General features: G+C 46.2%; 1 protein-coding gene across 1 annotated transcript; it reads right to left on the reverse strand.

Annotated features, from left to right (window-relative positions):
- Positions 1–2,708: 2,708 nt before the first annotated feature.
- Positions 2,709–24,256, reverse strand: LOC125748886 (nitric oxide synthase, endothelial-like). The gene is made up of 26 exons (XM_049025554.1): positions 24,165–24,256; positions 18,051–18,174; positions 17,090–17,238; positions 16,480–16,642; positions 15,886–15,977; positions 15,656–15,797; positions 14,320–14,459; positions 13,354–13,528; positions 12,973–13,074; positions 12,350–12,544; positions 12,178–12,254; positions 11,529–11,673; positions 10,985–11,089; positions 10,674–10,735; positions 10,391–10,507; positions 9,968–10,142; positions 8,236–8,365; positions 7,913–7,991; positions 7,470–7,654; positions 6,821–6,987; positions 6,440–6,650; positions 6,206–6,293; positions 5,923–6,044; positions 4,666–4,802; positions 3,917–4,147; positions 2,709–3,242 (listed from the first exon to the last, which is right to left on the reverse strand). The coding sequence occupies exons 1-26, from the start codon at positions 24,254–24,256 to the stop codon at positions 3,120–3,122; spliced, it is 3,528 nt and encodes a 1,175-aa protein (XP_048881511.1). The 3' UTR covers positions 2,709–3,119.
- Between the last annotated feature and the right edge of the window lie 699 nt (positions 24,257–24,955).

A 24,955-nucleotide genomic window follows, 5' to 3' on the forward strand; every position in this document is an offset into this window, starting at 1 on the left:
ATACTACGGTTGCCACACCTCAAGACATCGATCAGATGATATATTTCAAGGGATTCGTCCGGTTTTTCTACTTAAATCGCTATTGTGAGTAGGATTATTTCTTCCGCATCTCATCCAACGACTCTTTTGCTAGTTCCAAAACGTCATTTTAAAGCTGGCAATGGAGGCTTGAGCCGTTGATAGCAGACTAATGCAGTTAATAATGAAGTTATTAGAAAGAGAGCGAGAGACACAGAGAAAGAGAAACAGAATTGTATGAATTAGGCTACCTCTGTGTGTCCCTCAACAGTGTTCTGAAGCACCGTCTCTAAACTGTAAGTCTGCTTTAAGATGCAGCGCTGTTATTACCTCGCTAGTGAGAAATGTCATGTGTAGCCTTTTAGTCGGTACACTAGGCTAACTAATACTGCTGCAGCCCAGTTGTTGAAAGTTTCATATTCACCGTAAATATTAAAATTTACTTTCGGAAAATCGTCTGTCATGTTGTTGTTTTTGTTAGTCCTGTGTGCTGTATAGGTACTGTATGCTAATTTCCGTTATTACAGTTAACTATGCGAAGTGATATGGAACTGTAATGCGGTCAAGAGAGCTGCCTGGAACTACGTTCGCCGTGCGGTTATCTGAAAATAATTGCACACCTCAGAACGTTCGTCAGCCAATCAGATTCAAGCATTCAACGGTCCCGTAGTATAATATATTAGGGGCTCCATGGGGCAGAAGACTAGTGCAAGCCTGTAAGAGGCACTGACTGACAGATGGCACTTGATTTTGTGAATGGCTGGAAACTACACAGTTTGAGTGTTGTAGGATAAGGTCAGAAACTGAGAGACTGCCCCTGAGCTTAAGTTATCACAGTAGGCATTCAGAAGAACCTTACAGTGTCTTACACATCTTACACATTTTGAAGTAAAATTATTTTGTTTCCAACCAGCTCAATTCTAAACTTGTCAAATTATTCTGACCAGCACAACAGCTAACCCCGACTCCTCCTCCTGATTGGCCACTCTGGCACTGGTGGGTGGGAGTGGTGATCACTGAATCTCAATTTTTTTGTAAACCTAAACTGCAGCAGGTGCATCGGTCACAAAAACTGCAAAACGATCTATCATGTCAAAGGGAACAGTCTCATAACAGCATGTATCAATCAGGGATAAACAGCATCAGCAAAAAAGGAAGATGGAGCTTAGCTCACTGACAGGGAAAACTGCTCAATGCCACAAAAGTGTGGCTAGTAATGGCCCACAATAAAATCAGCAACTCAATTACAAACATACATCCATTTTCTGAAACTGCTTATACTGTTCAGGGTCACAGGGGTCTGGAGTCTATCCCAGAAACTACAGGCACAAGGCAGGGAACAACCCAGGATGGGACGCCAACCCATCACAGGGCACAAGGCAGGAAACAACCCAGGATGGGGCGCCAACCCATCACAGGGCACAAGGCAGGGAACAACCCAGGATGGGGCGCCAACCCATCACAGGGCACAAGGCAGGGAACAACCCAGGATGGGGCGCCAACCCATCACAGGGCACAAGGCAGGGAACAACCCAGGATGGGGCGCCAACCCATCACAGGGCACAAGGCAGGGAACAACCCAGGATGGGGCGCCAACCCATCACAGGGCACAAGGCAGGGAACAACCCAGGATGGGGCGCCAACCCATCACAGGGCACAAGGCAGGGAACAACCCAGGATGGGGCGCCAACCCATCACAGGGCACAAGGCAGGGAACAACCCAGGAGGAGGCGCCAACCCATCACAGGGCACAAGGCAGGGAACAACCCAGGATGGGGCGCCAACCCATCACAGGGCACAAGGCAGGGAACAACCCAGGATGGGGCGCCAACCCATCACAGGGCACAAGGCAGGGAACAACCCAGGATGGGGCGCCAACCCATCACAGGGCACAAGGCAGGGAACAACCCAGGATGGGGCGCCAACCCATCACAGGGCACAAGGCAGGGAACAACCCAGGATGGGGCGCCAACCCATCACAGGGCACAAGGCAGGGAACAACCCAGGATGGGGCGCCAACCCATCACAGGGCACAAGGCAGGGAACAACCCAGGATGGGGCGCCAACCCATCACAGGGCACAAGGCAGGGAACAACCCAGGATGGGGCGCCAACCCATCACAGGGCACAAGGCAGGAAACAACCCAGGATGGGGCGCCAACCCATCACAGGGCACAAGGCAGGAAACAACCCAGGATGGGGCGCCAACCCATCACAGGGCACAAGGCAGGGAACAACCCAGGATGGGGCGCCAACCCATCACAGGGCACAAGGCAGGGAACAACCCAGGATGGGGCGCCAACCCATCACAGGGCACAAGGCAGGGAACAACCCAGGATGGGGCGCCAACCCATCACAGGGCACAAGGCAGGAAACAACCCATGATGGGGCGCCAACCCATCACAGGGCACAAGGCAGGGAACAACCCAGGCTGGGGTGCCCCACGATGACACGGGGAAAACATGCAAACTCCACATATATGAACCCTAGTGGAGACTGGAATCCAGGTCCCAGAGGTATGAGGTGACAGTGCTGACCACCACACCACTGTGCTCCCCCTGCAAATATACAGTACAGTATAGGGCAAATATCTAGTGTAGAGAATGTACACGGTACACAGACAGAACAAAGATGCAGAACCTGGTGTCAGAAGCATGAAAACCAAACCCCTGAATGCTAGAAATAACAATGTGTGTTTCATGTCTATTTATTGTCATAAAAAACATTATCTGCATTATGTTAATGATAGTATGCAGAGTATATCACACACAGCAAACAATGTATTATGAACACAGAGTTATCAGACAGTATTTATCTAGAATTTATAAAGCATTGCGAAGAGACCCAAGGAAAACACGTCTGTTTGATTTATTGAAATACGTGTTTTATCTAGAATGTAGCTAGTTAGACCCCTGAAACTGTCAGCCATGCTAAAATCATAGATATCCACTGTAACCGCTCCTTCCCTCCGTCAGTGCTGGGGGGCTTAAGTTAGCGTCTCTGCCCCCCAGGTTTTCATGACCGACATCTTCTACCCGCCACCCAATCCTACAAAGCTTCACATAAGCTAGAAAATTAGTGGATCTTGTGAGCCAAAGTATCTCATTTGAGTGGCTTCCTTTCAGCCTTCTCCTGCTGGACACGAAGCTGCCCACGGAGCATTGAGGTAACCTCATGTGTGCGCAGCGTAACCCCAAAAATATCTTCGTGGTAGCGACCGTGGTCCTGCAAGACAAAAGGCATGCATATAAAAACCGAACAATTAATAGTAGATTGTTTAGTAAGTCTGAACAAAGAATAGCCTCTTTAAAAGGGAAGAGAATGATGGACACTGTGGACTTGACGCATATGAATTATACTAGAATTATGCATGCAGGTTTGCCATGACTGAAGTCCTCCAGGTCGTCAGTGAATCAGAAATTATGTCTGGCCAGTTTTTAGCTCTACGCAGCTGATGCAGTTGGTGTACAGTTCCAGCCTCCTAGAGTTACAGGGTGCACTGGTTGTGGCTCAGCCTTTCAGGTTCCAACAATCAGTAGTGAGAGGACTGGTACAATGTTCACTACAGCCTACAAACTATGCTTTGATGCAGTGTTTTCCAGTGCTAATCCTGTGCTGATAAAGACGTCTCCTATTTGGTGGTTTCTGCAGGATAGCACTCTGTGTCCATAATCGGAATGTCACAGGTTCAAATCCCCTGGCCAGCAGAGTGATTTCACCAAATAGGAGCAAGGCCCTTAAACCCAATCGCTGCAGGACCTGCGGACCCTGCTTTGTGAACTGCATATCACTTTGGATTTAAGTATCTGCTAAAAATAAGTGTTACATGCTTTATCAGTGAACTCCTAATTTGCTAATTAGCGTGTATTATCAGATCTACGGGTTCTGCAAAAGTCAACCTTCAGATTGGTGAGGAAGTCTGCTGTCTCATCTTTGGTCATCCCCTCTCGCTCCATCAGGATCTCCTGGAGTGTTGCCAGGACATCCGTCGCCATGGTAACATCCCCGCAGACATAAATGTGGCCCGTATCCCGGCACAGAGTCTGGCACACCTCCTGCCCAATTCGCTGCCGGAGAATATGCTGGACGTAGCGAAGTGGAGGATCCCTGTCGCTTAAAGGCTCCATGTCCTGTTGTGGGCAGCCAGAAGATGCTGGTGATGAGGGAGCTAGACTTGTGACTATGACATGAATGTCATTCGTCAATTTATCAAGAAAGTTATCCCGAAGTTATTTTGTAAATGTGTGAAAGCCAAGAAACTGGAACCATTTGTGTAAATATCAGTCAGATTATGAATTATATTAAAATTTACCCCAATATTTTTAAATATTGTCGGTTATTTTATTTCATTATAATCCACAAAAACTTTGGACATTTTGACAGCAAAAAGGGTGAATTTATTTTCTTTAAAGCCTGTACACTGGGACTCAAGGGTCTGCCAATTGTACCCTTACCTGTAGCTTATCGTACCTCCGAGGAACATTTCTGTACCATTTATGGTACATTAATGCTGTTTGTACCTTTGGTATGTTCCTTAGAGTCAATTCTGTACCTTAAAAGGTACATGGGTACAGCCTCAGTGACAAGCAGAGGTACAAATTTTTACCCTTTTTTCTGAGAGTGTAGCATTGAAGGGCTGCTGCTATACCTTTTCCCGGGAATAAGCCGTGTGGACGGCTCTGAAGGCCCCCCTCATCCTGGCATCCTCTACCTCCTCCCGGTAGATGTGGTCAAACTTGGAATTACGGCAGCCAAAGACCAGCGTCAATCCCTGCGGAGTCCTCCCTGAGCACAGTGAGGTTTGTTAGGCGTGGCTGCGCACCATTGTCTGGTTATTGTATCATAACCAAAAGCCAAACGTTTCTGCCTTAACCTTTGCATGTCATTCCTCACAGTCAAGGTCATTCTGTCTTAGCCTTGGCTAATTGTGGGTCTGGTGTGTTAACACTAATTAAACAGTTTTTTTTAATTTGCCTGTATCATATTCCATAGTTCAGAGACTAGAATTCTTGTAGATAACAGTAGGTACTACAGTGAGTAAGGACTCATAATACTGGGTTTTTTCCTCAACACCACATATTTAACTTGTGTGGTATAAGAACTTTTTAGTGGCATGAATGAAGAAGGAGGCAGAGGCTAATTAAGTATAAATACACATAATTTACCAGTCATTTGTAACTGACTGATATCTAACTGGTATCTCCAACTGCCAGGATTGCACTGACCTGCCTAACTGGTATCTCCGACTGCGAGGATTGCACTGTCCTGACTAACTGGTATCTCTGACTCCCAGGATTCCACTGACCTGCCTAACTGGTATCTCTGACTCCCAGGATTCCACTGACCTGCCTAACTGGTATCTCCGACTCCCATGATTGCACTGACCTGCCTAACTGGTATCTCTGACTGCGAGGATTGCACTGACCTGCCTAACTGGTATCTCCGACTGCGAGGATTGCACTGTCCTGACTAACTGGTATCTCCGACTCCCATGATTGCACTGACCTGCCTAACTGGTATCTCTGACTCCCAGGATTCCACTGACCTGCCTAACTGGTATCTCCGACTGCCAGGATTGCACTGACCTGCCTAACTGATATCTCCGACTCCCATGATTGCACTGACCTGCCTAACTGATATCTCTGACTGCGAGGATTGCACTGACCTGCCTAACTGGTATCTCCGACTGCGAGGATTGCACTGTCCTGACTAACTGGTATCTCCGACTCCCATGATTGCACTGACCTGCCTAACTGGTATCTCTGACTCCCAGGATTCCACTGACCTGCCTAACTGGTATCTCCGACTGCCAGGATTGCACTGACCTGCCTAACTGATATCTCCGACTCCCATGATTGCACTGACCTGCCTAACTGATATCTCTGACTGCGAGGATTGCACTGACCTGCCTCCTCAATCTCATACAGCCTCTGTTGCCAAAAGCTTCGGAAGGGGGCAATGCCTGTCCCAGGTCCCACTAGGATGCAGGGGACAGAATCATCCGAGGGCAAATGGAACGAAGGTGCCCTGTAAGGGGGAAACAGGGTGATAGAGAAATAGATGTTTTTGCCTGGTGCACTTGGTAATAGCTGCAGCATCATCGAAATAGCTTCACAATATTACAGAAGAGGAATCTGCCAACCAAACCCCAAAGAGACGCTCTTCCAGCCACATTCGACCATCCTTACCTTCTGACGAAACAGGGAATGGTCTGTCCAGGGGAGATGTGGAGAAGCCAATCAGAGCAAAGCCCCAGACGCAGGGGGCCTCGGTCACCTGTCAGAACACGGTACTGCGCTAATATACGTACTTATTATGGGAACGGCTGCATATTGCTGTCGGAACACATGAAGAATGTGAACATGCCAGGACTAGGCAATATTCTTCATGTGGTTCTGAAATGGTGGCGTCTCCACACTCACCCTGTGTGTGGTACCGGACCACGGCGACTGTGGTGTGTATTTGGCCTGGACAGGCATGTGGGGAGGAGCTGATGGAATAGTAGCGGGGCTGCAGCAGAGGCAGCCGGCTGAGAAGCAGGGAGCACGGCAGTCGGACCGACGGGAACTCCTCCAGCACCTCCTCGAGGGTGGGCATGAGCCCCCAGCGCCAGACTTCGTACTCCACGCCCCCCTCCACAAACACACACAACACATGTCATGCTAATGTAACCAAGTACATGTCACACTGCGTCCCACCTCTTACATACATGTTACATACATGTACATACATGTAACCCCTGACAATCCCTTAGACTCCCTGCTGCCGTCATGTGATCAGTGCTGGCTCCTCTTCCTCATTACCTGTCCGAGGACATACAGTCTCTGTCGTTCATCTTCTACAGTGGCCTGCTGAGAGAGGAGCTGCAGGAAGTGTGGGCTGGGGGGGCTGCTGAGGTCCAGAAGATTGGACAGGGCCTGGTGGAGGGTGCAAGAGGGGAGTCTATCCTCTGGGACCCACACACTGTGGCCTGTGGGACAGGCATTTTAGTGCATGAACAAGACACACTTCCTTCTATACATTATATTCAGTTTATTCATCCATAAAATTTGTTCCCTCTGCGTGTTTCAGGGCTACATAATGGTGTCTTTCAATATGCGGACTTGATTGTACTTGGGTTCTCATGTTTCACTTCTTCCATTGCTAAGGACCGGTTCCAATACTAAGACCAGAAGTACAGAGGATGGTAAAAATACCCAGATGTCGTTTTTGCCTCACCCTAAATATCAAGCTGTTTGTTGCATTCTCGCCAAGTGAGAACAATCCCATGATTCATTGCATCCCTAATTTGTACTTGCAAGGCGAGTTCGCAAGACTGACTATACCAAGACCACAAGTACAATCTTTGCAATCTCAGTATTGAGAAAAACCTAAAGTTAATGTGTACATCTCCAGGACGGGAGCGAGGGAGTTTGGAATCAGCTAGGCTCCCTACCCCAAAAGTGTACCTACCATTCCTGCCCTTCAGTATCTCAGTGGCAACACTGCTGTGGAGGGGAGGCAGGTCAGGAATACGGCCTAACACGGCCTGCACCAGAGAGGATGGGTTGGTGGGGTAGATGCCCAGGTGGTCGCCAGGCTGGTACTGCAACTGCTGCTGCCCATCAGTTTTCAACTTCACCAGCAGGGTGATGCGGCTGGCATAGAGGAAGGTATGAATCAGCACACTGTATATCACTGCAAGTCAATTAACTCATCAGTTTATCATCAATAAATGAGTCAGATAATCAGTCAACCAGTTAATCACATGATCAGTCCCTGAATACGTTATGTGTGGTACGTTAATATTGTGAATGCACCACTAATTATGGCACACCATGGACCCTCAAAGTGAAGGGAGGGTTAGGGTTAGGGTTAGGGTTAGGCTTAGGGTTAAGCGTCACAGGAGCACACACCTGGACTGCTCACTCTGCAGGTTCTGTGTGGAGATGATTGTTGCCACTGACACCTGCTTCTTGTGAAGCTTTGACAAGGCTGAGAAATATGAAACATTCTTCAAATTTTATGAAGATCAGTGAACTGCAGTCATGCATGACGAAGAGCTACGTGGACTACAGGAATATTTATCACTCCATTATATTTTTTTCCACAGACATCCCATCTGAACACTCCTGTTATACTTGTTCACAGTTATATTAATTCAATTCAATTCAATTGATTTATATAGCGCTTTTAACAACAGTTATTGTCACAGAGCACTTTCCATGAGCAGAATTACCTGTCGAGACATCAGTGTGAGTGGACTTAACAGAAACCCGATACGTGTCAGCCTCCCATTGGCAGGAAAAGATGTCATCCTCCTTATCCAGCTGAGAGTCATCAGCGATGCAGAAAGTGTCACAGGCCACCTGGAAGCCGCCAAATGACATGAATGCCAACCTGAGTACCTGGTGCCTTATCCTGATGCTTATCCTGCTGCTTATCTCGGTGCTTATCCTGCTGGTTATCCTGATGCTTATCCTGATGCTTATCCCGGTGCTTATCCTGGTGCTTATCTCGCTGCTTATCCTGATGCTTATCCCGGTGCTTACCTCGCTGCTTATCCTGGTACCTATCCTGGTGCTTATCCTGGTGCCTATCCTGGTGATTATCCTGGTGCCTATCCTGGTGATTATCCTGGTGCCTATCCTGGTGCTTATCCTGGTGCCTATCCTGGTGCTTATCCCAGTGCTTACCTCGCTGCTTATCCTGGTGCTTATCCCGGTGCCCATCCTGGTGATTATCCTGGTACCTATCCTGGTTCCTATCCCGGTTCTTATTCTGGTGCCTAACCTGGTGCTTATCCTGGTGCCTATCCTGGTGATTATCCTGGTACCTATCCTGGTACCTATCCTGGTGCTTATCCTGGTGCCTATCCTGGTGATTATCCTGGTGCCTATCCTGATGCTTATCCCAGTGCTTACCTCGCTGCTTATCCTGGTGCTTATCCTGGTACCTATCCTGGTGCTTATCCTGGTACCTATCCTGGTGCTTATCCTGGTGCCTATCCTGGTGCTTATCCTGGTGCCTATCCTGGTGCTTATCCTGGTGATTATCCTGGTACCTATCCTGGTGCTTATCCTGGTACCTATCCTGGTGCTTATCCTGGTGCCTATCCTGGTGATTATCCTGGTACCTATCCTGGTGCTTATCCTGGTACCTATCCTGGTGATTATCCTGGTGCCTATCCTGGTGCTTATCCTGGTGCCTATCCTGGTGCTTATCCTGGTACCTATCCTGGTGCTTATCCTGGTACCTATCCTGGTGCTTATCCTGGTGCCTATCCTGGTGCTTATCCTGGTGCCTATCCTGGTGCTTATCCTGGTGCCTATCCTGGTGCTTATCCCAGTGCTTACCTCGCTGCTTATCCTGGTGCTTATCCCGGTGCCTATCCTGGTGCTTATCCTGGTGCCTATCCTGGTGCCTATCCTGGTGCTTATCCTGGTACCTATCCTGGTGCTTATCCTGGTGCCTATCCTGGTGATTATCCTGGTGCCTATACTGGTGCTTATCCTGGTGCCTATCCTGGTGATTATCCCGGTGCCTATCCTGGTGATTATCCTGGTGCCTATCCTGGTGATTATCCCGGTGCTTACCCAAATGCTGACCTGGGCATTAACCTGTGCTTTAAGGTCAATTCTATGCCAGCTGTGCTACATCATGCAGCAAGTGCTTTTCCTATTCTGGTCCTGAAATCTATAGCAAAATTTTTCATTTAATTTAAGGTACAAATTAATTCCGTGACTAGTCTGATCAGTAATGATCACATCTGTTACATACTAAAAATAAATTAAACGTATCCGCCAATCATTTGCTTCTTTACAGTTAATTTACAAATTCATAAATTCATCATTCCTTAGTTCAGAAAAATGCCATATTGTTTTATCCTCATAAGGTCTGGGACATGACACTCCACTCCATCTCCCCTTGCAAATGCAGCTGCCTGATACCACTGTCTGAGGTCGACCCACCCTAAAGACATCCTTGGCCCAGGTCCGGAAAGCCTCCTCCTGGCCGCTCAGCTCATCACCTACGCCCACCTCCAGGATTCGCTCCCCACCTAGCTCCTCTAGACGTGTGTCCACAGCATGAGCAAATGCACAAAAGTGTTGGTAGGCCCGTGAGCCCAGACCAAACACAGAGAACCTGCCAGAATCACATACATAGAGTGAATGTATGAAACCACGGATCACAGAGGGCACAGGGGATACAAGCAGAACACAGCATGTGTATAACACCTAACTAAGATGTAAAAACAGATAGAACCCATTTACAGAACAGGCAGAAGCCACAAACCAAAGCCAGAACCTCATGTGAGCCCTTACTCTCATCTAACATCATGTGATTCATGTGATAAACTGAAGCCACAAACATGTTCCCCCAAACTGGAATACCTGAGAGTTCCTAGTGGGCCAACACTGTCTGTCGTACTGGGCGCACTTGGGGGTCTCTTCAGCCTGACAGGATTGTCATCCAACTTAGGTAAGCTGTTGTAGCGGATCTTGTAGCTCCTTCGGTGGACAGTATGACAGTCAATAATAAGAGAAGTACTCTGGATCTTTGATGCTAATGATATTCTGGTGAGTTAACATAGAAACCCTCTCGCATGATAAAATGTTTATACAACTATAATGTTCTTAATGACCACCGGGGACGCTTTTGCAAGAAGACACTGACCTCTTGTGGTGCTCTTGCTCCAGTGCAGGGCGCATCATCTCCATCAGTGCTTTGGCAAATTTCTGTGTGTAAAACATATGCATGTAAGGGGCTCACACTACACTCGGTGCATGGGCATGCGTGTGAGGAGCTCACACTACACTCGGCGCATGGGCATGCGTGTGAGGGGCTCACACTACACTCGGTGCATGGGCATGCGTGTGAGGGCCTCACACTATACTCGGTGCATGGGCATGCGTGTGAGGGGCTCACACTACACTCGGTGCATGGGCCATCACTGAGCCCCCATTGTCTGACATCCCCAGTCATACCTCTCCATTCTCTGGGGGGTCCCCATTCCCAAATGTGCTTGTCACCACCAGGACTAGGTTCTCGTGTGTCAGGTTCACCACGTCGTAGTCGTCCATGCAGACCACCTGCCCATAATAGTATAAGGCCCAGTGTTTGAGGTCTTTTATTGTTGTGTATACTGGACAATACGACTCTTCCTAGCGTGACCATAGTGCCAGAGAAATGCAAGACAAAAAATACAAAATGGAATGCAAAATTAATTAATGCTTAATTGCATGGTAGTAAAAATTGTATTTTGTGCGTTAATGGTCCTGTACTGTTGGCAAAAAGGGGAATAGGGGAAAACTCACAGATAAGTTCAACCATTCCACTTGTTAGTTTTTTATTTATGTACTATATATATATATGTTCTTTATACTACCTTGCTAATAAAATGATGGTCCTTCCGATACTGCCACCCTCTTTGCCAATTCAGGGCCTCCGTCTGTCTGGCCATATTAAAATGAACTGCTAAATATCATTGAGACATATACTGCAGTCTTAAGCTGACGTCTCTCAGGTTACCTGGGGGTTAAAGGCCCGCTTGAAGATGTCTCTCAGGATGTTGGCATAGCTTTGAGAACGTCCCGTCTCTGAGGCATAGAGGATCTGGGCCTTCACGCGCTTCCCCATAGCCTTCACCATCATCACAGCAGAGAACTTCACTGCTCTGCAGGAGCACAGAAGATGGCAAAAAATATATACAAAGATGCATTGGTAAAAAAATAGACAGACATAAAGACACACACACACACACCCATAAACAAGAGAAAGACACAAAGACCCACATTCACACACAGCAGGCAGACACAAGAGCGAACAATCATAAATAGAAGAGAGAGGTAAGGAGCATGCACTGCATGCAGTGCGGTGCCGCACCCCCCATACGACAAACCACTTCAGCCATGAGAACTTGAGTGCAGCCATGCAGTGGTTAATACTTCAGCACCACAATAGTCCGAATGGACCAGTGTGAGGTTTTTTTCTGGTTGCTGGACAAGAACGAATTATCAAATTACATTATCAAAAATAAGAGACAGACACAGTCAGAGAAACAGGCACATACGTGTGTACACAATACGCAGACTGACAAGCACCCAGTCATAGAAATACCACAAACGGATGGGATCAGTCTCTTTTTTGTAGGTAATGAAATTGTTTCCCCAGCTCTTACTCAGCCACATTTCTGAAGCTTATCTTTCTCCGAACGCCTTGTGTTATACTGAAGCCGGGAAGCTTCCAGGGGTCGACCTAAAATGACATTGAGAGATGAAGACATGACAAACGATCCCTCCAGGGCCAGTACCATTAGCCAGCCAGCCTGCAGCTTTCTGGGAGAAATGCACCTGGTATAGGAAGGAGGGAGTGAGGGCGTAGTTTAACATCTCTTGATGGAAAACAGGTGTAAGGCTGCCTGAGATGGGAGGCACGATCCACACCCAATCTGCTGGGCAGCCTCCCCGAGTGTGGTACTCGTTACTCAGGTGCTTCATGAATGACTCCGTGGCTGCATGGTGGTCCATGATTGTCACATTTTCCTGCTGCAGGTACAGACAGAAAATTGCATTTAAAATTAAAGTACACTACACGGGTTGCAAAGGGTACGCTGGCAGTGTGTTAATCAGCTATTCTGTCAGGAGCACAATGGCAAGGAGCACAAAGGCAAGGAACACAATGGCAAGGAGCACAATGGCAAGGAGCACAATGGCAAGGTCCATTGTATTCAAAGAATAATTGTCAACAGGTGAAGATTGATCACATGGTCAGTTGTAATTCAGTCCTGATGGAGATAGATGTAGATACAACAAAAGGGGGGGGGGTTACATAAACAACCTTTTTAATACATATATGTGGCCATGGTGGGTCAAAATCCCATGTCCCTGAACTGGATAAGGGTTCGAAAGTCGGATGGATGGACAGAAAGAGGTATGTGTGGGATGATGGACGATAACGGTGCCCACAGTGTCACCTGGAAGCTGCGCAGCACTGCGAGGTTGATCTCTACGGCAGCTTTGTCCTTCCAGAGGGATGATGTCCTGCCGACATCCAGCCCCATGCGACGCCCCACCTCCTGCAAAATCAGCACAGAGCATCACTGAAGCATTTCTGAGCATCGGTGTACTGTAGCATCTCTGAGCATCAGTGAAGCATTATCCTGAGTCATGTATCCTAGGTTACACTCACTGTCACTTAGAGGAGGGATGTCTGCTAGCTGGTAGCCTAAAGGCAGGCTTTTAAACTCAAAAATAGAAGTTAAAAATAGAAATCACAAAATTTTGTTTCTACTCATTATTTTATTTAAGTTACTTTCGGGGTTTGTCGTTTTAATTTCAGTTTAACTGAGACTCACCTCCAGCAGGTTATATCTGCAGGGATCGCAGAAGTTGCGTGTTCCGATCTCTGTTCCCATGTACCAGCCGTTGAACGGCACGGCTGTGAATTCCAGCCCCCCTACGTCCAGCATCATATTGGCCACGGCAGGGAGGCCATACCAGCGGAGGCCCAGGTCCGCGAACCAGGGCAGCCTTGGTCATGTGGGTCCGTGGACACACACACACACACACACACACACACACACACACACACACACACACACACACAGACAGATGGACACACACACAGACAGACAAACATAGAAGAGAACAGAAGAGAAACATGAACACACACAGAAAGAATACAAACGCAGAGAGTGTATATGCCCTGTGGTGGGCCGGCATCCTGTCTGGGGTGTCCCCGTCCTCATGTCCTATGCTGTCTGGGGTGTCCCCGTCCTCATGTCCTATGCTGTCTGGGGTGTCCCCGTCCTCATGTCCTATGCTGTCTGAGATGTCCCCGTCCTCATGTCCTATGCTATCTGTGATGTTCCCGTCCTCATGTCCTATGCTGTCTGGGGTGTCCCCGTCCTCATGTCCTATGCTGTCTGGTGTGTCCCCATCCTCATGTCCTATGCTGTCTGGGGTGTCCCCGTCCTCATGCCCTATGCTATCTGGGGTATCCCTGTCCTCATGTTCTATGCTGTCTGAGATGTCCCCGTCCTCATGTCCTATGCTGTCTGGGGTGTCCCCGTCCTCATACCCTATGCTGTCTGGGGTGTCCCCGTCCTCATGTCTTATGCTGTCTGGTGTGTCCCTGTCCTCATGCCTTATGCTGTCTGGGGTGTCCCCTTCCTCATGTCCTATGCTGTCTGAGATGTCCCCGTCCTCATGTCCTATGCTTCCTGTGAGCCTGCTTTCTGGAAAATGGACTGGCTGACAGAACAATAAGGCCGACAGGAAAACAAAATGAGGTGGGGCTCTGGATGGGCGGGGTCACTCACGTCGGGTGTGTTATGGCAACTTCCAGGACCAGCTCAGAAGGCAGCGGGAACATCTGTGGGGGCTCTCCCCGGGCCTGGAGGATGAGCGGCAGGACGTCAAAACGCCCCCCTAGGGGTGTCCAGCCCATCTGAATGCAAATCTGTGAGGGAAAATTAGCAAAGATATTTACTATTCAGGCTATTCAGGTTTTTAAATCAAATTCAAATTTTATTTGTCACATTCGTACCAAACATACACAGCATGACCTGCAGTGAAATGTTATTTTACGAGACTCCATGAGATAAAACAACAGTGGGATAGAAACGTAGCAGCGTTAGACAGGGTTGGATAACCTAATGTACACTAAAGCAAAGCATGGGATAAAAAAATTAGGAATTTACATACAAGTTTTAAAGAGATATATATACAATGTGGGTAGCGATGTCATGAGGTACAGATGTGCAGTTATAGTTGCAAATAACGTGTAAATAATAAGGCAGTGCAACTGCAAGCAGAGATAGTTGCATAAGTAAGTTACGCAGTTGTACTGGTTGGTAGTGATGGGCAAGAATGTTTTTCCTTAAGCTGTGCTGCACTGCCACCTTAAGGTAAGGAAAAGCACTTTTCTTCAGGGGGCAGAAATACTTAGTAGTAACTTACTACCAAAGTACAAATTGTGCAATTCATTGCTTGTTCCGTCACTAGTGCCTTCAGTAGTTCACAAAGGTTTACTAAATTAGCAGATATAGTAACATATATATATATATATATATATATATATATATATATATATATATAAACAAAGTGTTTTACAACGATGAACAAAAGGCATTAAATCAGACACACAAATGAGACAACAAACCAAAACGCAGAGACAATGAGCAGCTGCCTGAGCACAATGCCTCCAGTCACTTCTCAGACTGCCTCATAGATAACTCAGGCAGCATAGTAAAAGGAGTAACAGCAGAGTAAGTACGACTGATTTCCATTATAAGCTTGCTTGAACAAAAATGTCTTATGTTGCTTTTTAAAAGACTCCACACTGTCCACACTTCTCAAAGACAGTGGCAGTGCATTCCACAAGGTAGGAGCTAAAAATCCGAAAGCTCACTCATCACGAGTTTTCAGGTGAGTACAGGGGACAGTGAGCAAGCTTAGAGCACAGACAGGACGGTGCAGAGAGAGTATATCACGAAAACAACCCGGGGCCTGACCATGAAAAACTTTAAAAGGAATATTTAGTGTTACAATCAGCCAACAGTTATTATTCATTGCAAATACATCAAGAAAGCACGCCAGAGAAGAGCAAAATAGCATGACACATGGCTGGGATTTCATGGAGGTAGGACGGCTGACCTCTGTGAATTCCACGTTGGCGGGGTCCCCGACCACAGAGCCATCCGGCTGGATGTACCCTGCATAGCGGATTAGCTGGGAGTTCCACACACGGAAGTCCTCTGCCCCCGGTATCCTCTGAGGGAACACCGTGATGGCAGACCTGCATTTGAAGGATACGTAGGAAGGAACACAGTAGAGCAGCACTCATGGACTATTCTCACATGCCTGAGAAGGTGTTACTCACTTACCTGATATTGCCTTTGTTTGTAGCATAAATCATGTGGTTGCAGATGTGGGAGAACATCTCCTTTACAGAACTGCAATCCCGGGCATCAAACACCTTTAGTCAGGGAAAATACAGGGCATACGTGTTATACTCCTGACAGTAACACAGCACAGGGAAAATACAGGGCATACGGGTTATACTCCTGACAGTAACACAGCACGGGGAAAACACAGGACACAGTACAGGACAAATGAAGAACCTGTGGCAGTGTGCGAGTGTGCACGGGTTAGTGTGGTGGGCAGAGACAACAAGAGTTTACTGCCATGATCTAAACAGGACACTGGCCCAGCAGACACAAAGGCCTCAGCTGGGGAGCTTCAGGAACATCCATTGGAGGTGATCAATGCCAAGTGGCCAGCAGCATGTTCTGTGGAGGTGGAGCGTGGTGGTTGCAGTCAGTCATTACTGTCATAAAAGCACACCTAGGGGGCTTGTGGGTCAGGAGTATAACCCCCCTTCACTTGGGGACGTGAGTGAGTAAGATGGCTACCAAACGCCATCCTGAAGCACTGAGCCAACCATCTCCTCAACAAAGACCCGTCTCCTCACCCCTCACCTGCAGCTTGGACCACTGGATGCGACCCACACATCGGGCCGCGTTTCTCCATGCCTGCTTGGCCCCGAAGATCAGCTCTGTCTTATGGAGTTGGTAGGTTCCCGTAGATTCGATCTCATGCCGCACAGCGGACAAGCGCTGGAAATGAGCTTCCATGTGGGCCCTGGTGTGACACACACATACACACTTACACACATACAGACTTACACACATACACACTTACACACATACACACTTACACACATACACACTTACACACATACACATTTACACACATACACACTTACACACATACACACTTACACACATACACACTTACACACATACACACTTACACATTTACACACACACACTTACACACATACACACTTACACACTATCCGTAATGCATGCTCTCTCCTTATTTGATCAAAAAAACACATTTAAAATTATTTTCAAACCATTCATACATGCATTCTTTCACAATGTGACTGTCGTGTATATCTCATTGTGATGTCGCAGTATTCATGGCAACCCCCCCCCAACCCACCACCGGGGCAGATTTGGTCCCTCCCCCCAATGTCAAACTCCCTCGGACATCACAGCTAACACAACCCTTTTGGGTGCTCACCTCCCGATGGCCGTGTAGTACTGGTTGATGAAGTCCGTGGCCTGCTCTAGGAGTCTCTGTGTGCTGTCTTCAAGCTCAGGGGGCTTGGAGCTCAGGTGGGGTGGAAACATGATGGAACCCAGACAGTGTCCCCCGTTGCAGGACTTTCCCTAAATGAAGACAGAGAGAGATGGAAACTGAGACACAGAGACAATGACAGAGAAAGAGGGGTAGAGACATTGGACAGAGAGAGAGAGAGAGACAGAGACAAAGACAGAGAGACAGAGACAGGGAGACAATAGGACAGGGAGACAATGAGACAGAAAGACAATGAGACAGAGAGACAATGGGACAGGGAGACAATGAGACACAGAGACAATGGGACAGGGAGACAATGAGACAGAGAGACAATGGGACAGGGAGACAATAAGACACAGAGACAATGGGACAGGGAGACAATGAGACAGAGAGACAATGGGACAGGGCCTAGCTCCACCGATTTACTGGGTATTTACAATATATCTCCTTGAAGTCGAGGGTGGTGCAGTGATTAGTAGACTGTTGCCTCTCACCTATGAGACCAGGGTTTGAGTCTCGCCTATGGCTTCATGTGTGGAGTTTGCATGTTCTCCCTATGTTGTCATGGGGTTTCTTCAGGATACTCTGGTTCCCCTCCCCAGACATGTTGAAGTTAATTGGAGTTAACAAGTTGCCCATAGGTGTGCATGTGTGAATGAGTGGATGGTGTGTGAGAGGATGGTGTGTGAGTGGATGGTGGGTGAATGGATGGTGTGTGAGTGGATGGTGTGTACCTGTGACCTGTGATGGGTTGGTGCCCCATGCGGGGTTGTTCCCTGCCTTATACCTGTAGGTTCTGGACCCCCTGTGATCCTTACTAGGATAAGCGAATACAGAAAATGGATGGATGGATGGATCTGAAGGCTATTTAGCTACGAGCCTACAGGTTGGTTTTCCACGTTACCTTCTGAGCCTGCCTATGCAGTATGTCATGCAGAATCTCGCCAGTTAACCAGTTTCTGATGCCAACATACTTCTGTGCCTTTGCCTGAGGTCCAGTGGCACCAGGAAGTGAGGAAGCAGGAGACCTGTTTGGGAGAGGTCAGATGGATGATGATTCAGAGGAGATAACACAATGGGGGCATCCTGGGATTGCTGCGAGAGATTGCTGGGATACTGTGAGAGAGTGGTGTTGAGCTGCAGCGATTGTTTTGGGATTGTTTGTGATTGTTTTTGGGGTGTTTGGAACGTATTTTCTGAGTGTTTGTGTGCTTTAATTGTTTAGTGGGTGGCTGTGTTATTTCTATTTATTGTTCTTATTTTGCTCGGCGTGAGTGCTTGTCTGTCCTGTCTGTTTATTAACAGCGCGATTGTTACGGGCAGTGAGCTGCGTTTTCTGTTCGCGTTTAACTCCGTAAAAAACACCGGCGGGGCGAAATAGCTAATAATATCTAACGTCGGTAACGTTACTCAGCGCCAGAAAAGGACAGTTGCTCCTGAGCTTTGCTCTGTCGCCAGTCGGGGCCGGGAGGACATTTTCCACTTTTTTCCCCGCTCCGGCAGTAGCCTGCTTTGAGAGGTTTTTGTGGTTTTTCGACCTCCCAAGAGCAACTTCGATTTCGTTTTGTTTTTAGTTCATACTTGGTTCAGGCAGAAGTTCTTTTGGTAAGTAGTAGTAAATTTATCGGATTTAAAATTTTAAATAAAAATAATAATTAAGTTCCGTTTCAACCCAAGTAACTTATTTTAGTGTACTCGGCACTTTATTGCATTTAACGGTACGCGAATTAATCTTTAAAGTTAAATACGCTATATAAATTTACTGGGCTGGGAGTACGGGGTCATAGTGAGTTAGTTAATTATGGGGCCGGCTCAGTGTTGCGTTTGCAACATGTTTGCCCTTCTGGACGTTAGTGTCCAGTCGGACTTCATCTGCGAGCGATGTAAGCTAGTGGACTCGCTCATGGTCAAGGTTCGCGGCCTTGAGGAGCAACTGGCTCTCATCCAATGCAACAGTGAGTTAGAGGAGCAAGTTAATACGCCTTTTAGGGAGAAGGTGTGTACGCCACTAGCCGGGAGGGGGGAGAATGAAGAGCAGAGAGGTCGAGAGAGCTGGGTGACCGTAGGTCGTAGACGCAGGAAGGGGCGTACACACGTTGCAGAGGCGGCATCACCTGAGGTTACTGTGTCGAACAGGTTTCAGGTTCTTCCAGCTTTAGAGCCGGAACGGACTGGGGAGGCAGGTGGGCCCTTGGGCACTGAGGAGCCCCCTCCCCCCAGGAAGAGGGAGGTTGTGGTAGTGGGGGATTCCATTATTAGGGGAGTAGACAGTTATGTGTGCACGCGTGATAGAGGGTCCCGTACGGTGTCTTGCCTGCCTGGTGCCCAGGTAGGAGACCTTCCAGATCGTGTGGATAAGCTTTTGGCCCCAGCTGGGGTGGATCCAGTTGTCGTGGTGCATGTTGGCACCAACGACATAGGCAAGGGTAGAAGGGCTGTTCTGCAGGATAAATTTATAGAAGTCGCCAATAAGCTTAGAAGCAGAACGTCCACGGTGGTATTCTCCGAAATACTCCCCGTGCCACGTGCAAGTCAGGCTAAGTTAGCTGAGATAAGGAAATTAAATGCGTGGCTAAAAGGATGGTGTAGGAAAGAGGGGTTTAGGTTTATGGGGCATTGGAGGACCTTCGGGAACAGGTGTGACCTGTTCAAGCCGGATGGGTTGCACCTGAACCAGAGGGGAACCAGTGTATTGGGGAGGCGTATGTGTAGAGTAGTTGAGGAATGTTTAAACTAGGGACTGGGGGGGCAGGGAAGTTAGTTAACTATGTCAGTGGGGGGAAACGGAAAGCCCCAAATAATCATATTGTAAGTGGGCACCGTAATAGGCCTACCCTTTGTTGTCTGTATTTAAATGCCAGAAGTATTAGGAATAAAATTCATGATTTAGAGGCTTTTATCTCATCGGACTCTTATGATATTATAGGAATAACTGAAACGTGGTTGAGTGAAAAGGATGGACAAGAATATAATATGGATGGTTACACGTTGTTCCGTAAGGATCGTATAGGAAAAAAGGGAGGTGGTGTTGCAGTATATGTAAAGGAAAACTTGCAGGCAAGGGAACTTACTGATATAAATAAAACTACAGAAGCAATATGGGTAAAATTAGATGCTAAAAACTCAAATAGCCTAATTGTCGGTGTTTGTTACAGAACACCTAATATAGCTGCTGAGGAAAGCAGATTGTTATACAGTGATATTAGGACTATGAGCAATAAAAATGATGTGGTAGTTATGGGTGATTTTAATCTACCAGGAATGCAGTGGGACATTGTCACTGGCTCTTCAGAAAATGAACTGGAGATGGTGGAATTAGTACAGGATTGTTTTTTTACTCAGTTTGTTAACACCCCTACCAGGGGAGATGCCATTCTTGATCTTGTTCTCTCTAATAACCAGGACAGGATTGGTAAATTAGACGTTTTAGAACCACTTGACAGTAGCGATCATAACATGGTCAAATTTGAGGTTAAGTTTAGTGTTCGAAGAGCTAAGTCCAAATCAAAAATATATAAAGTTAGGAAGGCTGACTTTAAGTGTAAGAGACTAAAACTAGAAACTGTGAACTGGATGGAGTTAAATAACAAAACTGTTGAAGAGGCCTGGGAATTTTTTAAAAGCACATTATTGCAAGTGCAAGAGGACTTCATACCTGTTTCCAGCAAGAATAAATCTAGGAAATTGCAACCTAGGTGGTTTACTCGGGAAATAAAGCATAAAGTAAGGAGGAAAAGGGCTTTGTTCCAGCAATGGAAAATAAGTGACGATGACAGAATTAAGCAGGAATATCTAAGTCTACAGGCTGAGTTAAAAAATATTAGACGAGCTAAAAGAAATGTCGAAAGGATGGTTGCATTGGAAGCTAAGGATGACGTTAAAAGTTTCTTCCAGTATTTTAACTCTAAAAGAGCTCTAAAACCTGAAATTACTAATCTGCAGGATAGTAAGGGTCTTATAATAGTAAACGACATTGATATAGTAAATGAGTTCAATGATAGTTTTGCACGGGTATTCACTGTTGAGGACCTTAGTAATTTACCAGTTATTACCTATCCAGCATTGTCTATAGCTAATATATATATAACTGAAGCAGATGTTTTGCAAAGCCTAGCTAAGCTCAAAATAAATAAATCACAGGGTCCTGATGGCATCTTACCTATAGTGTTAAAAGAGATGAAGGATATTATTTGCCGACCCTTAACTTTACTGTTTCAAAAATCCTTATCTGAAGGTGTGGTACCTTCTGATTGGAAGCACGCCTTCATAACGCCTATTTTCAAAGGGGATAGAAGTAATTTGTCTAACTATAGGCCAATCAGTCTAACTTGTATAACTGGTAAAGTTATGGAGGCTATAATCAAAGAGAAAATGGTAGACTACCTGGACTCCAATAACATTTTGCGGGATAGCCAGCATGGATTTAGGAGAGGTAGATCCTGTTTAACAAATCTGTTGGAGTTTTTTGAGGAAGCTACTCAGGAAGTTGATGATAAGAAAGCCTATGATGTCATCTACTTAGATTTCCAAAAGTCTTTTGATGTTGTCCCCCACAAGAGGCTCCTACTTAAACTCAAAGCGACAGGTATTTTAGGTACCGTAGCGACCTGGATTGATAACTGGTTAACAGATAGGAAACAGCGAGTAGTTATAAGAGGCACAATGTCACAGTGGGCTTGCGTTCATAGTGGGGTACCGCAGGGTTCGATTTTAGGACCACTATTGTTCCTAATTTACATAAATGATATGGATACCAATATATACAGTAAACTGGTGAAATTTGCAGATGACACCAAGGTGGGTGGTGTAGCAGATACTGAATTAGTGGCTCAGCAGCTACAGCGGGATCTTGATTTAATTAGTGACTGGGCCGATACCTGGCAGATGAAATTTAACGTCGATAAATGTAAGGTACTCCATCTAGGGAGCAGAAATATAAAGTACAGGTATTTCATGGGTGTCACTGAAATAAAGGTAGCTGATCATGAGCAAGACCTTGGTGTGTATGTTGATGCTTCCATGTCCCATTCTCGCCAGTGTGGGGAAGCAATAAAAAAGGCCAATAGGATGTTGGGGTATATCTCCAGGTGTGTGGAGTTTAAGTCAAGGGAGGTAATGCTAAGATTATACAATTCCTTGGTGAGACCTCACCTAGAATATTGTGTGCAGGTTTGGTCACCATATCTTAAAAAGGACATTGTGGCCTTAGAAAAGGTGCAGCGTAGGGCCACAAAAATGATTCCTGGTCTTAGAGGAATGTCATACGAGGAACGGTTACTTGAGCTAAATCTGTTCAGTCTCAAGCAAAGGAGACTGAGGGGGGACATGATCCAGGTATATAACATTCTAACAGGTTTGGATGCTGTTCAACCAAATAGTTACTTCAGCATTAGTTTAAATACACGAACTCGTGGCCATAGGTGGAAATTAGCGGGAGTACATTTCAAGCTGGATTTAAGGAAGCACTTCTTTACACAGCGTGTAGTCAGAGTATGGAATAGCCTTCCTGATAATGTAGTGCAAGCTGAATCCTTGGGTTCCTTTAAATCAGAGCTAGATAAGATTTTAACGACTCTGAGCTGCAGATGCAGGCTGATCCTGAAAATACCAAACCAAGGATCTGCAACTGAACAGATCGAGCACAAACAACCTCATTTGCAAAAACTCTGGGACACTGTAAAGCAAAATAAAAAAACTGGATCCAATGATTTACAAATCATATAAACCCACAATTATTTTGTAAAATACAAGAAAGACAACATATTAAATGCTGAAACTGAGAAATGTTATCGTTTTATGACAAATATATGCTCAATTTCAATTTGATGCCAGCAACACATTTCATAAAATTTGGGACAGGGGCATGTTTACCACTGTGTTGCATCACCTCTTCTTTTAACAACATTCTGTAATTGTTCAGGCACTGAGGAGACCAGTTGCTGGAGTTTTGTAAGTGAAAAATTGTCCCATTCTTGAGTGATATAGGATTTTAACTGTTCAAGTCAACTGCAGGCAGGTCAGTCTAGTACCTGGACTCCTGTACTATGGAGCCATGCTGTTGTGATACACGCAGAATGCAGTTTGGCATTGTTTTGCTGAAATATCCAAGGCCTTCTCTGAAAAAGACACTGTCTGGATGGCAGCAAATGTTGCTCCCAGTTCTGTATATATCATTCAGCATTAAAGGTGTTTGCCCAGACCTCCAAGCTACCTAAGCCATGGGCACTAATGCACTCCCACACCATCACGGATGCTGGCTTTTAAACTATCGTCTGATAACTAGCTGTATGGTCCTTCTCCTCTTTAGCCCCGAGTATTCGGTATCCATCATTTCCGAAAAGAATCTGACATTGTGATTCTTCAGACCACAGTCCATCTTAAATGAGCTCGGGCCCAGAGCAGTCGGTGATGTTCCTGGATCATGATTAGATGTGGTTTCTGCTTTGCATGGCAGAGTTTCATGCTGCATTTGAGGGTGCAGCGATGAACCGTGTTCACAGACAGTGATTTTAGGGAAATGTTCCTAAGCCCATGCAGTGATTTCCACTGTAGAATCACTGTCTGCTTTTAATGCCTGAGGACCCGAAGATCACGGCTATTGCGTTCATTTTGTTGTCTTCTAATTTAAAAAAAAAAAATTCATCTTCTTGCAACAAGACAAATTAATACAGTAGATCTTTTGATGCATGTCTGTAAATATTTGATGTGTTGTAAAATGTACAAAGCTCTCTTTTATGCTTCTGATACGCCTACAGAGACTATGAACCTGATATAAAGGCCTTTGTATTTATAAAAAATATCCTATTTTACCTACTTTTGCAAATCTGAGAACCAAATGTTGTTTTCTTGAAGAAAGAAAACACCATGAAGACTTCTGGACCAAATTCTAATGCTTCATTGGTGGATTCAATTTACCTGCCACTATAACTCTACTTGTTAGTTAAATCTGTATGAGACCTTTCAGCTACGTTTATCCCTAAATGTGAAATATCCTCAAACTCCAGTTCTGTTAACTTACCCTTTTGGGTCCAGGGTCTCTTGAGTCTCCAGTGGAAGCAGGACTCTGTTGGGAACGTCCTTCTCAGTCTGAGTACTCATCTCCACAGACATTCTCTCCCTCTTCTGCGATTTCTATGCTTCTTTAGTCACCGTCGTTAAACATGTATGCCTCTGGCTCCTGCCCCCCATACTTATATTACATCTGGTATGACGAAACTCCTCATGGGTAAGACCCACTGACAACTTGGATTCCCTCTCGGAATTTGGCAGCAGCCACGTAAATCTACCACTGAACCTCAACTGGGCACATTTGGCCTTTTTTGGTTAATAGGACAATGCAGAGCCCTCAGGTTAGGTTTAGGGGTTAGGGTTAGGGTTAGGGGTTAGGGTTAGGGTTAGATTAGAGATCTTTGCTTCTGGGATGCTTGTACGGCCATAGCCCACATGATGGGGGTCTGACTGTCTCGGTGTGAGCCCGCTTCCTCATTCCAGGATTTCTTCATAACAGATCTTTTACATTCTCAGTCAGCCCTGATCCCAATACAGCAGAAAACGACACAATATTTCATACAATTGTGTTTGAGTAGCTCTTTATGAACTTCAGTATCACTACAGTGCTCTTGGTTTACAGTAGATGTTTTATCCCAGTACAACATTAATTTGGTCACAATATGAATTTAGTCATTCAGACCCTATTCCGTCTCCATTGTAATGCACGTTTCAGAATTTCTGAATGTTTAGCAATGGCTGAGGTAATCTCCTTATTTAAGTTTAGACTAATAACTAAATATTACAGGCAGAATTTTGAAA

This window comes from Brienomyrus brachyistius, chromosome 9, assembly GCF_023856365.1.
Source record: "Brienomyrus brachyistius isolate T26 chromosome 9, BBRACH_0.4, whole genome shotgun sequence".
In the NCBI taxonomy this organism is placed as follows: Eukaryota; Metazoa; Chordata; class Actinopteri; order Osteoglossiformes; family Mormyridae; genus Brienomyrus; species Brienomyrus brachyistius.

Coding starts and splice junctions, on each gene's coding strand:
- LOC125748886 (XM_049025554.1), bottom strand. CDS start 24,256: ATGTCTGTGGAGATGAGTACTCAGACTGAGAAGGACGTTCCCAACAGA. Junction 12,255..12,349: donor CTCCCTCCTTCCTATACCAG/GTGCATTTCTCC, acceptor ATGTCATTTTAG/GTCGACCCCTGGAAGCTTCC. Junction 6,988..7,469: donor GATACTGAAGGGCAGGAATG/GTAGGTACACTT, acceptor CCTGTCCCACAG/GCCACAGTGTGTGGGTCCCA.